We start from the raw sequence: 17,862 nt of genomic DNA, 5'->3' as shown, positions 1-17,862 counted from the left end.
CATTCATTCTTTCCTTTACACGGATCAGTCGTCCTGGTCCCTTTGCAGAAAAACAGCCCCAAAGCATGATGTTTCCACCCCCATGCTCCACAGTAGGTATGGTGTTCTTTGGATGCAACTCAGCATTCTTTGTCCTCCAAACACGACAAGTTGAGTTTTTACCAAAAAGTTCTATTTTGGTTTCATCTGACCATATGACATTCTCCCCAATCCTCTTCTGGATAATCCAAATGCACTCTAGCAAACTTCAGAAGGGCCTGGACATGTACTGGCTTAAGCAGGGGGACACGTCTTGCACTGCAGGATTTGAGTCCCTGGCGGCATAGTGTGTTACTGATGGTAGGCTTTGTTACTTTGGTCCCAGCTCTCTGCAGGACATTCACTAGGTCCCCCCGTGTTGTTCTGGGATTTTTGCTCACCGTTCTTGTGATCATTTTGACCCCCACAGGGTGAGATCTTGCGTGGAGCCCCAGATCGAGGGGAGATTATCAGTGGTCTTGTATGTCTTCCATTTCCTAATAATTGCTCCCACAGTTGATTTCTTCAAACCAAGCTGCTTACCTATTGCAGATTCAGTCTTCCCAGCCTGGTGCAGGTCTACAATTTTGTTTCTGGTGTCCTTTGACAGTTCTTTGGTCTTGGCCATAGTGGAGTTTGGAGTGTGACTGTTTGAGGTTGTGGACAGGTGTCTTTTATACTGATAACAAGTTCAAACAGGTGCCATTAATACAGGTAACGTGTGGGGGACAGAGGAGCCTCTTAAACAAGAAGTTACAGGTCTGTGAGAGCCAGAAATCTTGCTTGTTTGTAGGTGACCAAATACTTATTTTCCACCATAATTTGCAAATAAATTCATTAAAAATCCTACAATGTGATTTTCTGGATTTTTTTTTCTCAATTTGTCTGTCATAGTTGACGTGTACCTATGATGAAAATTACAGGCCTCTCTCATCTTTTTAAGTGGGAGAACTTGCACAATTGGTGGCTGACTAAATACTTTCTTTCCCCACTGTAGAGAGAGGGTGAGTGGGAAGGAGATGCAGAGAAGAAGGGGGAGAGGGAGAAAAAGGAGGAGAGAGAGAGAAAGAAACACACACAGGTGGCAGCATGGTTCATTCCTGCCGGCCTGGAGATGGAAGGTCTCTCTCTCTCTCTCTCTCTCTCTCTCTCTCTCTCTCTCTCTCTCTCTCTCTCTCTCTCTCTCTCTCTCTCTCTCTCTCTCTCTCTCTCTCTCTCTCTCTCTCTCTCTCTCTCTCTCTCTCTCTCTCTCTCTCTCTCTCTCTCTCTCTCTCTCTCTCTCTCTCAGAGCCAGGCATAGATCTGAGTATGTACAGTATCACTGACACTACAATACCGTATCATACACACAGAAACACACACACACCATCAATTTCACAACCCACCCCGTATCCCGCTGCACACACACACCTGTTTGGTCTTGTTCTCCAGGGCAAGTTCGTAGTCGCTGGGTCCTTCTCTCCGAGCCACACCCCCTGACCCCTCTCCTTCCTGTCCACTGGAGGAATTCCCACCCTCCAGACTCAACAGCTGCCCATCACTATGGAAACAACAACACTCACCTTCAACCCCTGGGATAACGTGTGTATGTATGTGTGTGTGTGTGTGTGTGTGTGTTTCCTTTACTTGCTTAGTCTTCCAGTTGTTATATAAGCCAGCTCTAACACCACAGCTACTGTATAAAAGCAAAGACTGCTCATGTTTAAATAATGACTACATCAATAATGTTCCTCTCTGGTTCTGCTATTCAACTAACACTGCCTGACACACACTGTGTGTGTGTGTGTGTGTGTGTGTGTGCGTAATGTACATGTCTCTCACTCTCGCTCTCTCTGTGTGTGTGTGTGTGTGTGTGTGTGTGTGTGTGTGTGTGTGTGTGTGTGTGTGTGTGTGTGTGTGGGTGTGGCGCTTACTGAAGGCTGCATTTTATTAAGACTATTAAAAACATCAGAATACAACAAAGTATTAGGCTTCAAGAGAAAAGTAGATACGGACAATAATGGCTCTTTAATGGTACTCCTGCTTCACACACACACACACACTGGTTTCTCCGCCTCCTCCTCTAACGTCACAGTGAAAGAGAAATGAACATCTGTCATCTCACATCACTCAAGAGCCACACAGAGACCTACAGCCAGAGGACACACGCACACACACAAACACACACAGACGCACCTGCACATACACAAACAGACACGCACAATTATATCTAAAATATGATGGAGCGATGACCCCCATCATATTTTAGATAGATAGTGTTGTAGTAGGCCGTCTCGAGTCCGGTCTTGAGGCCACATATTGAGTGTCTCGGTCTTGTCTCGGTGTCGGGTATATTTTTACTGAGCCTTGACTCGGTCTCGGACAATGAGGACTCGTAATTTCTTCCCGAGACCAGCGGAGTAAAAAACCTCCTAATTATCAGCTCCCATTCAGTCAGAACATAAAGCCAACATGCTCTCACAGTCTCACTGCATAATTAGACGTTAATACACATTCCCCGAACGTCAAATGTAGCGCACGCATGTTTTTGTTGCTCCCGCTGCTCTGTATCGTTCCTCCCGCTGCTCTGTATCGTTCCTCCTGCTGCTCTGTATCGTTCCTCCTGCTGCTCTGTATCGTTCCTCCTGCTGCTCTGTATCGTTCCTCCTGCTGCTCTGTATCGTTCCTCCTGCTGCTCTGTATCGTTCCTCCTGCTGCTCTGTATCATTCCTCCTGCTGCTCTGTATCGTTCCTCCTGCTGCTCTGTATCGTTCCATTTCTCCAAACATCAAATTTCGAAGTTAAGGGTTAAGTTTATGCACTCATTCCAAATGGTTAAGGTAAGGGTTAAGATTTGGGATAGGGTTAAAACATTAAGATTAGGCACTCATCAACACCCTATCAAAACCCACTACTTGATGGGAATAGCGCTCACTGTTGCCCTTAGTGGCTGGTTTTGAAGGCATTTCCCGACCTCCTTGGGACCTCCTCAAATTTTGACTGCATAAACGATCTCCCTGCATAAAACCACTTCGCCAGGCCAAATATCCACACTAATTTCATGACACATTCATTTCTTATCGCCTATTGAAACCTGTGCTTCCTACTTTACTGATAACATTACTGTCCTTTTCTTTTATTGAAAAATATCCTCAAACTTTGTCGTGCTCATCAGAATTTCCTTGGCAGTGAAGAGTGGGAGAAATTGGCTATAGGGGAGTGGGGGAAATAGTTTGAAAGTTGGCGCTCACTATTAGTAAGGGGAGACCTGGGGAGGTTTGTATTTTTATCTATTATAAACCTGTTTGGGTTAGTGATCATTTGTAGAGTGGCTCTCTATTTGCCCGCAGCATGCATTTTTTCACCATTCTAAATGTTTAAAGAATCCATTATGTTCTTCTGAAACATGAACACAGAACATTTTGAACTCTTATGGTGGCTATTTGACACAATTACAATTGGAGTCGTATTTTTTTGGTCTCGCCCCATTCTCGTCCCACTCGCGGTCTCGTCCCCACCCCCCAACCTCTTCAGGACTAGAGAGCTTTAGCTTGAATCAGTCACTGGCAGCACTTTCACTAGCACGCAACCTGGGTCCACACTGCCCCGGGCTAGAGGCTTTCACATAAAACACACATGTCCATGCACACACACAGACAGAGATGGAGTGTGATGGCATTTGAGAGAGAGAGAGAGAGAGAGAGAGAGAGAGAGAGAGAGAGAGAGAGAGAGAGAGAGAGAGAGAGAGAGAGAGAGAGAGAGAGAGAGAGAGAGAGAGAGAGAGAGAGAGAGAGAGAGAGAGATTTCAGAGTGGGGAAGCCACAACCTTACCTGGAGGAGCCAGTGGGAGCAGCCTCTGGAGCCTCTGGGGCAGGACAACAGAACTGATGTAGTATTGTCTGACTCCTGGAGAGGAGAGGGGGCAGAGGAGATAGGAGTAAGGTGAGAAGGGGAGAGGTGGGTGGAGAAAGAGGGGGAGAAGAGGTGGTAAAGTGTGAGTGTTTCTTTTACTCTTATAGTATTAGTAAAACAGCAGAGGTGGCTCAGAACCAAACTCTCTCAACACCCACACACACAAACCTTATTAACTACATAAAAATAATTCTGACATCAGACATATCTGTTGTTTTAGTAAGACATAACAAATACAGACGGTTACTCAGATGGTTACTCCCTCTCTCACACAAACACACACACACTCATTCAAACGCACACGTGCAGGGACAAGTAACAAAACAATGATGCCCTGATAGACCAGGACAGTCACACAATAAAACATTATACGATATACATTACAAACAATACAACTAAAAATAATAATAAGTAAAACATAATTATTTTTTTTAAGTATCACATGCTTCGTAGACAACAGGTGCAAACTAACAGTGAAATGCTTACTTAAGGGTCCTTTTCCAACAATGCAGAGTTAAATATATGTTTTTAGTTAAAGATATGTTTTTACTATTATAAAAAATTGAAATAGTGACACAAGGAATAAATACACAGTGAATAACAAATAAAAATAAAGAGTAAAAATAACATGGCTATATATAGGGAGTAGAAAATAACATGGCTATACAGGGAGTACCAGTACCGAGTCGATGTGCAGGGGTATGAGGTAATTTAGGTACAGTTGAAGTCGGAAGTTTACATACACTTGGGTTGGAGTCATTAAAACTTGTTTTTCAACCACTCCACAAATTTCTTGTTAACAAGTTTTGGCAAGTCGGTATTATATATATGTGCATGACACAAGTAATTTTTCCAACAACTGTTTACAGACAGATTATTTCACTTATAATTCACTGTATCACAATTCCATTGGGTCAGAAGTTTACATACACTAAGTTGACTGTGCCTTTAAACAGCTTGGAAAATTCCAGAAAATGATGTCATGGCTTTAAAAGCTTCTGATAGGCTAATTGACATCATTTGAGTCAATTGGAGGTGTACCTGTGGATGTATTTCAAGGCCTACCTTCAAACTCAGTGCCTCTTTGCTTGACATCATGGGAAAATCAAAAGAAATCAGCCAAGACCTCAGAAAGAAGTCTGGTTCATCCTTGGGAGCAATTTCCAAATGCCTGAAGGTACCACGTTCATCTGTACAAACAATAGTATGCAAGTATAAACACAATGGGACCACGCAGCCGTCGTACCGCTCAGGAGCGTTCTGTCTCCTAGAGATTAACGTACTTTGGTGCGAAAAGTCCAAATCAATCCCAGAACAACAGCAAAGGACCTTGTGAAGATGCTGGAGGAAACAGGTACAACAGTATCTATATCCACAGTAAAACGAGTCCTATATCGACATAACATGATAGGCCGCTCAGCAAGGAAGAAGCCACTGCTCAAAAACCGCCATAAAAACAGCCAGACTACGGTTTGCAACTGCACATGGGGATAAAGATCGTACTTTTTGGAGAAATGTCCTCCGGTCTGATGAAACAAAAATAGAACTGTTTGGCCATAATGACCATCGTTATGTTTGGAGGAAAAAGGGGAAGGCTTGCAAGCCGAAGAACACCATCCCAACCGTGAAGCACGGGGGTGGCAGCATCATGCTGTGGGGGTGCTTTGCTGCAGGAGGGACTGGTGCACTTCACAAAATAGATGGCATCATGAGGAAGATTATGTATATTGAAGCCAAATCTCAAGACATCAGTCAGGAAGTTAAAGCTTGGTCGCAAATGGGTCTTCCAAATCGACAATGACCCCAAGCATTCTTCCAAAGTTGTGGCAAAATGGCTTAAGGACAACAAAGTCAAGGTATTGGAGTGGCCATCACAAAGCCCTGACCTCAATCCTATAGAAAATGTGTAGGCAGAACTGAAGAAGCGTGTGCGAGCAAAGAGGCCTACAAACCTGACTCAGTTACACCAGCTCTGTCAGGAGGATTGGGCCAAAATACCCCCCCCCCAACTTATTGTGGGAAGCTTGTGGAAGGATACCTAAAACGTTTGACCCAAGTTAAACAATTTAAAGGCAATGCTACGAAATACTAATTGAGTGTATGTAAACTTCTGACCCACTGGGAATGTGATGAAAGAAATAAAAGCAGAAATAAATAATTATCTCTACTATTATTCTGACATTTCACATTCTTAAAATAAAATGGTGATCCTAACTGACCTAAGACCGGGAATTTTTACTAGGATGAAATGTCAGGAATTGTGAAAAACTGAGTTTAAATGTATTTGGCTAAGGTGTATGTAAACTTCCGACTTCAACTGTAAGTGGTTCAGTGAACTTAAAAAATAAATAAAAAATCAGTTATGTACTATTTTGGGTTGTTGGGGTGTTTCAGGTCTCTCAACATCAGTCTGGGAAACTGAGCTGCCTCCCGAAGTTGACCTTCAGCTAACAGTCTTGTGCTGTCATGAGGAGACCAGTGTCCAGGCAACTGGCTTGGGCTTTTCCCCAGCTCTGTTAAATTGAAGGCCCTGCTTTGATGCACGGAGGCGATTTCAAGGACGGAACTCTGTTACAGGAATAGTTCAAACCCAGCTGGTTAGAAAAGGTCATAGGACCAACCCAGACCTTTAGCTCCGGTAACAGTGGAGTTCTCTTTCTGTCTGCCATAGCAAGGTCACCTCTCTGTCTCTACACACAACACACACACAACACCTCTAACACAGAGAGCAGGTGAATATTTTAACACTACACATCTCCCTCTTCTCTCTCTCCTTCTCTCTGCTCTCTCACTCAGTCTCTCTCTCCCCTAGCCCCTTGCCCTAGCCTAGACACTCCAACACATGATAAATTATCCAGGAGCGGGGGGTCAGAGCGGACAGTTACTCTTTCTCCCTCTCATCTCTATTTCTCTCTCTCTCCTGAGAGTAGCTGATTACAGTTCGCTCCAAGGGCTAAGTGGGCCTGATACATGTAGATAGGCTGGAAGGAGGAGGGGGGAGAAATAGGGGAGGAATTGGAGGAAGGGATTCTCTCACCAATAAGCAGACCCCCCCCACACACACACACACACACACAGACTATTTTAGTGTGTACTGTATGTTATATAGTGTGCCGATTCCACGTGATCTTCCACGTCATCCCCCCACATTTGCAGTTTGTACACTGTGTAATATGAGAGTATTGTCAATCATATGGAGAGACGTAGTGGTTGTCCCGTGTAGCTCAGTTGGTAGAGCATGGCGCTTGCAACGCCAGTGTTGTGGGTTCGTTTCCCACGGGGGGCCAGTATGAAAATATATGCACTCACTAACTGTAAGTCGCTCTGGATAAGAGCGTCTGCTAAAATGACTAAAATTAAAGGAGAGAAATGGAGAGGGAGGTAGAGAGAGCTCTGAACACTAACCCCTAGACATGGTTGTTATCATCAGGGGAAACCGATTGTAAAATTGATTTTAAAACTACCCCCCAATTTTTTACCCCTTATTTTGTGATATCCAATCTCAACTCCCCAACGGGCTCAGGAGAAGCAAAGGTCGAGTCATGCATCCTCTGAAACATGACCCACCAAACCGCGCTTCTTAATACCCGCCCGTTTAACCCTGGAAGCCAGCTGCACCAATGTGCCGGAGGAAACACTGTTCAACTGATGACCAAAGGCAGCCTGCAGGCACCCGGTCTGTCACAAGGAGTCGCTAGAGCGCGATGAGCCAAGTAAAGCCCCGTGGCCAAACCCTCCCCTAACCCAGACGACACTGGGCCAATTGTGCACCGCCCTATGGGACTCCCGTTCACAGCCGGTTGTGACACAGCCTGGGATCAAACCCGGGTCTGTAGTGACGCCTCAAGCACTGTGATGCAGTGCCTTAGACCGCTGCGCCACTCGGGTGACTATCCCCGATTGTAACCCAATCTTAACACTAACCTCAAATTAAGACTTAAACGGTAATATTCTTGTTCTTGAATATTCACAGTATAGCAAATGTTGATAGAACAAACAGAAGTTGATGCTGGATAATGAACAATGCCAAAAAAGCCTTTGTGCAAAAAACTTCCAGAAGTAATTAATGTAGTGGAAACATTTGAAAGCCTTTATTTTCTACGGTTTATGCATAGCAAGAATAAAATGTTTGACTTAACCTAATTGGATATTTTCTACCATAGTTTCTGTATATCCCGTGAGCCAGAGCCTCTATGCTTCCAAAGACAAACAGCAGTCTAAATATCAGTAACAGTCTACAGGTCCAACAGCCTCATGGAACCCTGGATATTCCTCACAGTCAAGCATCAACAATCTCCCCTCCTCTCTTCCCTCTTTCTCTCTTCTACTCTGTTCTTGTCCTCAGTGGGAGAGGAGTCCCAGAGAGCATAATCAGCAGTCCTGCTGGGATTTCACTCATAATCAGAACATCACACACACACACACACACACACACACGCACACGCACACGCACACACACACAGGGTTTTATTCAAATTAATTCCGAACCATGGACAGGGACGCTGAAGCTATACCAGTAGAGCTGAGCTGCAGCTAAACCAACTACAGTAGGTCTACAACAGTTGTAACTGTAACCTACACAGCTACAACAGTAGAGATGTATTCAATCCAACTACAGCATGATATTTAAACCTCACCCAGGTTTCAAAGCAGTGTTTCTTTGACAATGGTGTAGCATGCATTTGAGCCTTATCACTCCAAATATATCTTATATCTTACAGCCTGGTCCCCCATGGGCCTACTCGAGTTGCCATTGATGTTGGCACACACACACACAATGTAAAAAATAATCTAGTGTTTTCAACTAATTATTATTAAGTAACTGATTCCACAGCCTTTTTTTAGTTTACTCAACTTTTTGGTCCAAGTGTTACCAAAAAATAATAAACGTTTGACCAAAAACAGCTTCTGAACATCAGAACAGTGATCATGAACCTCGATTTGGATGAAGATTTCTACTTCAACGAGTCAGCAGCTGTGGATGTACTGCTCATTCCAGACCAGGCCCTAATCTCTGGGACTTGAAAGAGGAAGAGACGGCGCAAGACGAGCGGTCTCCCTGACGAGACTACGTCGGTGAGTAAATAAATCGCCTCCACCCTCCGTTCTATTGGCGAAACGTATAATAACTAGAGAACAAACTGGACGAGCTCCGTTCAAGACTATCCTATCAACGGGACCTGAAGAACTGTAATATCCTATGTTTCTCTGAATCGTGGCTGAACAAGGACATGCCGACTGGGCACACACTGGTTGAATCAACGTTGTTTCCACATCAACACCATAGTACCCTCCAAGCTCATCATTAAGCTCAAGGCCTTGGGTCTGATCCCCACCCTGTGCAACTGGGTCCTGGACAACACCTCCACTTTGCTGATCCTCAACACTGGGGCCCCACAAGGGTGCATGCTCAGACCACTCCTGTACTCCCTGTTCACCCATGACTGCGTGGCCAAGCATGCCTCCAACTCAATCACCAAGTATGCAGATGACACAACAGTAGTAGGCTTGATTACCAACAATGACGAGACAGCCTACAGGGAGGAGTTGAGGGCTCTGGGAGTGTTGTGCCAGGAAAATAACCTCTCACTCAACGTCAACAAAACAAAGGAGATGATCGTGGACTTCAGGAAACAGCAGAGGGTGCACCCCCCTATCGACATCAACAGGACCACAGTGGAGAAGGTGGAAAGCTTCAAGTTCCTTGGCCTACACATCACTGACAACCTGAAATGGTCCACCCACACAGACAGTGTGGTGAAGAAGCCAGGAGGCTGAAGAAATTTGGCTTGGCACCTAAAACCCTCACAAACCTTTACAGATGCACAATTGAGAGCATCCTGTCGGCCTGTTTCACCGCCTGGTACGGCAACTGCACCACCCGCAACCGCAGGGCTCTCCAGAGGGTGGTGCGGTCTGCCGAACGCATTACCTGGGGCAAACTACCCACCCTCCAGCACACCTACAGCACCCGATGTCACAGGAAGGCCAAAAAGATCATCAAGGACATCAACCACCCGAGCCACTGCCTGTTCACCCCGCTATCATCCAGAAGGCGAGGTCAGTACAGGTGCATCAACGCTGGGACCGAGAGACTGAAAAACAGCTTCATTTTACATTTAAGTCATTTAGCAGACGCTCTTATCCAGAGCGACTTACAGTTAGCACATACATTATTTTATCGAACCCACAACCCTGGCGTTGCAAACGCCATGCTCTACCAACTGAGCTACATCCCCTGCCGGCCATTCCCTCCCCTACCCTGGACGACGCTGGGCCAACTGTGCGCCGCCCCATGGGTCTCCCGGTCGCAGCCGGCTATGACAGAGCCTGGATTCGAACCAGGATCTCTAGTGGCACAGCTAGCACTGCGATGCAGTGCCTTAGACCACTGCGCCACTCGGGAGACTATCTCAAGGCCATCAGACTGTTAAATAGCCATCACTAGCACATTAGAGGCATCTGCCTATAGAAATAGACTAGAAATCACTGGCCACTTTAAGAAATGGAACACTAGTCACTTTAATAATGCTTACATAGCTTGCATTACTCATCTCATATGTACGTATATAATGTATTCTATAATATTCTACTGTATCTTAGTCCATGCCGCTCTGTCATTGCTCGTCCATATCAAGTAAGGAAAAAAAATCACATTGTAGGATTTTTAATGAATTTATTTGCTAATTATGGTGGAAAATAAGTATTTGGTCACCTACAAACAAGCAAGATTTCTGGCTCTCACAGACCTGTAACTTCTTCTTTAAGAGGCTCCTCTGTCCTCCACTCGTTACGTGTTTTAATGGCACCTGTTTGAACTTGTTATCAGTTTAAAAGACACCTGTCCACAGCCTCAAACAGTCACACTCCAAACTCCACTATGGCCAAGACCAAAGAGCTGTCAAAGGACACCAGAAACAAAATTGTAGACCTGCACCAGGCTGGGAAGACTGAATCTGCAATAGGTAAGCAGCTTGGTTTGAAGAAATCAACTGTGGGAGCAATTATTAGGAAATGGAAGACATACAAGACCACTGATAATCTCCCTCGATCTGGGGCTCCACGCAAGATCTCACCCCGTGGGGTCAAAATGATCACAAGAACGGTGAGCAAAAATCCCAGAACCACACGGGGGGGACCTAGTGAATGACCTGCAGAGAGCTGGGACCAAAGTAACAAAGCCTACCATCAGTAACACACTACGCCTCCAGGGACTCAAATCCTGCAGTGCAAGACGTGTCCCCCTGCTTAAGCCAGTACATGTCCAGGCCCGTCTGAAGTTTGCTAGAGTGCATTTGGATGATCCAGAAGAGGATTGGGAGAATGTCATATGGTCAGATGAAACCAAAATATAACTTTTTGGTAAAAACTCAACTCGTCGTGTTTGGAGGACAAAGAATGCTGAGTTGCATCCAAAGAACACCATACCTACTGTGAAGCATGGGGGTGGAAACATCATGCTTTGGGGCTGTTTTTCTGCAAAAGGACCAGGACGACTGATCCGTGTAAAGGAAATAATGAATGGGGCCATGTATTGTGAGATTTTGAGTGAAAACCTCCTTCCATCAGCAAGGGCATTGAAGATTAAACATGGCTGGGTCTTTCAGCATGACAATGATCCCAAACACACCGCCCGGGCAACGAAGGAGTGGCTTCGTAAGAAGCATTTCAAGGTCCTGGAGTGGCCTAGCCAGTCTCCAGATCTCAACCCCATAGAAAATCTTTGGAGGGAGTTGAAAGTCCGTGTTGCCCAGCGACAGCCCCTAAACATCACTGCTCTAGAGATCTGCATGGAGGAATGGGCCAAAATACCAGAAACAGTGTGTGAAAACCTTGTGAAGACTTACAGAAAACATTTGACCTGTGTCATTGCCAACAAAAGGTATATAACAAAGTATTGAGAAACTTTTGTTATTGACCAAATACTTATTTTCCACCATAATTTGCAAATAAATTCATTAAAAATCCTACAATGTGATTTTCTGGATTTTTTTTCTCATTTTGTCTGTCATAGTTGACGTGTACCTATGATGAAAATTACAGGCCTCTCTCATCTTTTTAAGTGGGAGAACTTGCACAATTGGTGGCTGACTAAATACTTTTTTTCCCCACTGTATGTATATATTCTTAATTCCATTCCTTACTTAGATTGTGTGTATTGGGTATATGTTGTGAAATTGTTAGATATTACTTGTTAGATATTAATGCACTGTCGGAGATAGAAGCACAAGCATTTCACTACACCCGCAATAACATCTGCTAAACACGTGTATGTGACAAATAAAAATTGCTTTGATTTGATTTGATTTCAATGAAATTACATAGAACCAACGTGGACTAGACGTTGAATTGACATCTGTGCCCATTGGTTGGATAATACAGTGCCTTCAAAAGTATTCACACCCTTTGACCTTTTCCACATTTTGTTGTGTTACAAACTGAATTTAAAATGGATTAAATTGAGATGTTGTGTCACTGGCCTACACACAATACCCCATAAAGTGGAATTATGTTCTTTTAGATTTTTACAAATTAATAAAAAATTAAAAGCTGAAATGTCTTGAGACAATAAGTATTCAACCCCTTTGTTATGGCAAGCCTAAATAAATTTAGGAGTAAAGTTTTTCTTAACAAGTCACATAATAAGTTTCATGGACTCAGTCTGTGTGCAATAATAGTGCTTAACATGATTTTTGAATGACTACCCCACACATATAATTATCAGTAAGGTCCCTCATTCGAGCAGTTCATTTCAAACACAGATTCAACTAAAAAGACGGTTTTCCAATGCCTTGCAAAGAAGGGCACCTATTGGTAGATGGGTAAATATAACAAAAGAAGACATTGAATATCCCTTTGAGCATGGTGAAGTTATTAATTACACTTTGGATGGTGTATCAATACACCCAGTCACGACAAAGATACAGGCGTCCTTCCTAACTCAGTTGACGGAGAAGAAGGAAACCGCTCAGGGATTTCACCATGAGGCCAATGGTGACTTTAAAAGGGGTCTAATGGCTGTCATAAGAGAAAACTGAGGATGGATCAACAACATTGTAGTTACTCCACAATCCTAACATATATGACAGAGTGAAAAGAAGGAAGCTTGTACAGAATAAAAATATTCCAAAACATGCATCCTGTTAGCAAGGCACTAAAGTAAAACTGTAAAAAATGTAGGTCCTAAAGCGTTATGTTTGAGGCAAATCCAACAACACATCAATGCGTATCACTATTCATATTTTGAAGCATGGTGGTGGCTGCATCATGTTATGGGTATGCTTGTCTTCGGCAAGGACTAGGGAGTTTTTTTATGATAAAAATAAACGGAATAGAGCTAAGCACTGGCAAAATCCTAGAGGAAAACCTGGTTCAGTCAATTCAATAAATGTTAATCCCACTTTGTAACACAACAAAATGTGGAAAAAGTGAAGGGGTGTGAATACTTTCTGAAGGCACTTTATAGCCACATTATCGTTACTCATTGTGTATTTTTATTCCTTGTGTTATTATTTTTCTATTATTTCTATTTTTTCACTCTCTGCATTGTTGGGAAGAGCTCAGAAGTAAGCATTTCACTGCTAATCTACACCTGTTGTTTACGAAGCATGTGACACAAAAATCTGATTTGACTATTTTATTTGACATAGGCAAAAATTCAGTCAACTTAAAATGATGTGGTTGCTCAAATTGTCTCATATGTTCATTCAACTATAAATTATTATTTGGAAATTATGACTTACCTTAAAAAAGGCTGTGGAACTAGTTACACACACACGCCGTGCTTTTAACATACAATGTTTTCAATTTACATATTTGACACACATGATTACATTGTGCATGTTCAATTATACAGTAATTAATAGTGATGTTACGTTTGATACCGGATACTCCATGCGTCAAAATCGCTATGCATCTAACTCCGAAGCAGTGTGCCGATGCGTGTATAAGCTTCGTTTGATCACATGCTTTTTCAAACCATGTGTTCCAAACTGAGAGATCCCACAGATTTTCGCCGTGGTTCTGGTGCTTTCTTCGATTCCAAGCTACTTTCAACCGCGGACCTCTACTGGACACCGTACTTACAAATATTCTCAACATGTCTTCACCTGGGATTTGAACTCACAACCTCTTGGTTCACAGCATTCCAATCTTCCTGCTAAGCCACCATGTCTGCGTCAATTAGTGATTTCACCTGTATTACTACACTTTGCACTTCAAAGTACATCTCAACTCTGTTAAAAGTACACTCAAGAAAAACGATTGTATTTATCATAGTGATTAAGGAGTAACATTAAATATGCCCCACAAACATTAGACAACTATCCAATAAAACCTACAATTGCTTAAATAAGTAAATCAAATCAATGATGAGAGAATAGTCAGATTAACTGATAATTGAAACAGACATGGTGGAGTAGCAGGAAGCTCGGAATGCCATGAACCATCAGGTTCAAATCGGGGGAGAAAAACTGCCCACTCTCATTGAAGCCATGGAAATTCCTGCAGTACCGCAGTCGGCCTTCAACTTCCGTGGCTTCAATGAGAGGGGGCAGTCGTTCTCCCCTGATGTAACTAGTTCCACAGCTTTTTTTAGGTAAGATGGACAAATAATAATTTCTACTTGAATAAACATGAGACAAGTTGAGCAAAAACATAATTTTAAGTTAACTGAATTTTTGCCTACGTTTTCTCAAGTTGGAGCAAAATTTGGGCCAACTAATTTATTTTAAAACTTCAGTTAATATCCCACCATTTATTTGATTAAATCACTGAACACAACAGGCGCCTATTAGAGACAGGCTTCTATTTGAGACAGGCATCTATTTTCTTAATGCACACAGCTTTTACTAATTTGCATATTTAATTGTTAAATTCCAGCATTCACTTCCAATATTTTAATCAATTTCTTCATTTCCTGCACTAATGTATTATCATTTACACACTGTGTCACGTTTATTTTGTCTTAGGATGCCTCTATAAAATAATATATTTTTAAAGACTGTGCATTTTCAGCAGTTTTTACTTTCGCCACTAGAGGGCGATCAGCCGATTTCTGGGGGTCTGTACTTCCGAAGTTGTTGACTGTTCTTGTGCTTGCCAGTTTGCTAGCTGTTCTCAGCAGAAGGAAATGGCAAGAATAAGGGCTGTCCAGAATGTCTCCTATCCAGAGGCGTTGAGAAGAGTGGAAGAAAGGAGTGAAGTTGAAGAAATAATGGTAGTAGGAGTTGAGACACAAGATGATATTCCTTGTCAACAGAGGGATCCTGACATGTTGCATATTAAGAAGGTGGACTTTGTTACTTTGGTTATCAACTGCACAGCGCAAACGGAGAGGAAATCGAAGAAAATAGGCATCATTGTGAGTGCGGCTGAGCGTTTTTTGGGAATAAGGGATTTTTCTGCAGAGGCATTATAAGGAATCCTGTCGATGAATGCTCAGTCCAGATGTGATTTCAATGTGACTGAAGGAGTGGGATGGTTGTTTGATTTATTTTTGTATTACAGTGTGTCGGGTCCCCCCCCCCATTGAATATTTTTTTGTTTCAATACCCCTTTATAGTAGGTGGCGGCAATACACCAACAGGTGTAGTCTGCCATAACAATGTAAAGAAGAAGAAGAAGAAGAAGAAGATGGCTAGCAGTTTCTTACTGGCGTTAAAAACGGATGATTGCCATAATTTTTCGAGTCATTACTGAATTATGTAATGTAACAAATCAAACATTGAAGCTCAAACAATTCATGGTAACCTCCTAAACAATTCATTTAGACCCGGCGTTTATTTGAAAGGGTTTTTATTTGCTGAAATGTGTGCTATTGCCTGGCTATTATAAAAAGGAACAGGTGGCTATTTGAGACTCAGCGTTTATTTGAAGTTTGATGTAAACAAAACAAAAAAGTCTGTGGAACCAGTTACTTAATAATTAGTTGAAACAACTCGTTTTTTATGGTTTACAGGGCACACACATACTTTATCACATTCGCGTTGATAAAGGATAGTAAATGGACTCACTCTGATTGATTGGCGAGAGCCAGCGAGCGGCAGAGAGTGGTAGGAGTGAGGGGAGCTAGGGGAACCAGGGGAATCAGTGTGCGGCAGCCCGGGCTGGACCTGCCGTCCTCACCCTTTCCCGGGCTGGCCTCGCTTTGGGGAGGGCTCGGTGACTGTGGTTGGGGTTGGGCCGGTACCAGCTGCATGTCCTCCGGATTGGCGGGTTGAGGAGGTGGTTTTTCTTGGTCCGGGTGGATCTCAGGCAGAGGCTGGGCAGGCAGAGACCCGGTGTCATGAGGTTGTGTGTCTGGATGTTGGTGCTGAGGATGATGATGAAGGTTCAGGTTGGAGTCCGGGTGATGATGATAATGATGTTGTACTCCTCTTGCCTCGCGCAGATTCCTGTTCTCCCCGAGCAGCTCATCCACGCGCTGGTCCAGTTCGTCAATGCGCAGGCGCTGTGTCTGGATGAGGCTCTGCTGGTTCTGAACTATAGTGGTCAGTTCTCTAAGGTACAGAATCGCCTGGACCGGGTTCTCTAGCAGGCTGGTCCCCTGCACAGCCATGACCAGAGAGAGATAGAGCGAAGGAGAGAGAGATTGAGATTATCGAGTGTAGCCTAGAGGAGAGGTAAATTCCTCCTCTCTTCTCATTTGCTTTTTATTCCTCCATTAGTCTCTCCCTTCGTTGTCCTCTTCTCTTCTGTTCTTAATCCTCTGTTCTGTTCTGAGAGAGATGATCGGGTGTAGAGAAGAGACAGCTAAATAGGCTATTCCGTTTCAAAAGGAAAAAAGCGAGAGAGAAACAGACGGAAAAAAATAGATATGATGATCAGATGTAGAGGTACAAATTCCCGTCTTCCCGTGATGAGATTCTCCTCTCATCCCTCCTTGCGGCCACCGATACCGCTGTGCTGCTGATTGCTGCTGCAGGTGACAGGTTTCAGATCCAGATGCGACGCAAGACGAGTTGGGCGGGGGCGTGGGGCGTCATCACACATGAATGCGCACGCGCGTACACGCTCTGTATCTATGAGTTATTTACTGAATTTCAGAATTATGCAACACATGCTCTGTCTGTGTACTATAGCCCTTCACACACGCAAGCACTCACGCGCACCCACAAACACACACACACACACACAGAGGGAACCCAAATGTATGTTTATTTATTTTCCCTTTGTACTTGAACTATTTGCGCATCATTATAACACTGTACATAGCCATAATATGATATTTGAAATGTGTATATTCCTTTGAAACTTGCGAGTGTAATTTGATTGTTTATTTCAATTCTGTTTGTTATCTATTTCACTTGCTTTGGCAATGTTAACATATGTTTCCCATGCCAATAAAGCCCTTTGAATTGAATTGAATTGTATTGAATTGAGAGCGAGCGAGCGAGCGAGCAGGCGAGAGAGAGATCTGTATGTGGTTGTCTGTAGCTGTGTCTGTCTCTAGGTCATCATTGGAAGGCCTAATGGTTGAAATAGGTCACCTGGACAAAGTTGTAAAATAAAGGCAGAATGAAATCAAACTGGTGTTTGTAATCCAGCGCTATGTTGTTGCTATGGTAACCAAGTACTGACTGTTGTCATGGTTACCCCCTACTGACTGCGCTGTTGCCATGTGGCTGCTTGATTACATTTATATTTTATTTTATTTTATTTCACCTTTATTTAACCAGGTAAGCCAGTTGAGAACAAGTTCTCATTTACAACTGCGACCTGGCCAAGATAAAGCAAAGCAGTGCGATAAAAACAGCAACAACACAGACTTACATATGGAATAAACAAAAACAAAACGTACAGTCAATAACACAATAGAAAATCTATATACAGTGTGTGCAAATGTAGTAAGTTATGGAGGTAAGGCAATAAATAGGCCATAGTGCAAAATAATTACAAGTTAGTATTAACACTGGAGTGATAGATGTGCAGAAGATGATGTGCAAAAAGAGA

The 17,862-nt window shown here is 43.3% G+C and overlaps 1 protein-coding gene across 1 annotated transcript in view; it reads right to left on the bottom strand.

Annotated features, from left to right (window-relative positions):
• The window catches only part of LOC121577440 (IQ motif and SEC7 domain-containing protein 3-like), a 43,693-nt gene extending 26,858 nt beyond the window's left edge, over window positions 1-16,835 (bottom strand). The window contains exons 1-3 of the mRNA XM_045206490.1: window positions 15,924-16,835; window positions 3,829-3,903; window positions 1,429-1,558 (exon numbers count right to left, since the gene is read on the bottom strand). Coding sequence (XP_045062425.1) covers window positions 1,429-1,558; window positions 3,829-3,903; window positions 15,924-16,468 — 750 coding nt within the window. The 5' untranslated portion in view covers window positions 16,469-16,835. The remainder of the gene's footprint in view (window positions 1-1,428; window positions 1,559-3,828; window positions 3,904-15,923) is intronic.
• Between the last annotated feature and the right edge of the window lie 1,027 nt (window positions 16,836-17,862).

Source organism: Coregonus clupeaformis, chromosome 23, assembly GCF_020615455.1.
Source record: "Coregonus clupeaformis isolate EN_2021a chromosome 23, ASM2061545v1, whole genome shotgun sequence".
Classification (NCBI taxonomy): Eukaryota; Metazoa; Chordata; class Actinopteri; order Salmoniformes; family Salmonidae; genus Coregonus; species Coregonus clupeaformis.
Note: the sequence above shows the minus strand (reverse complement) of the source record. Positions and strands in the feature narration are given on the sequence as shown.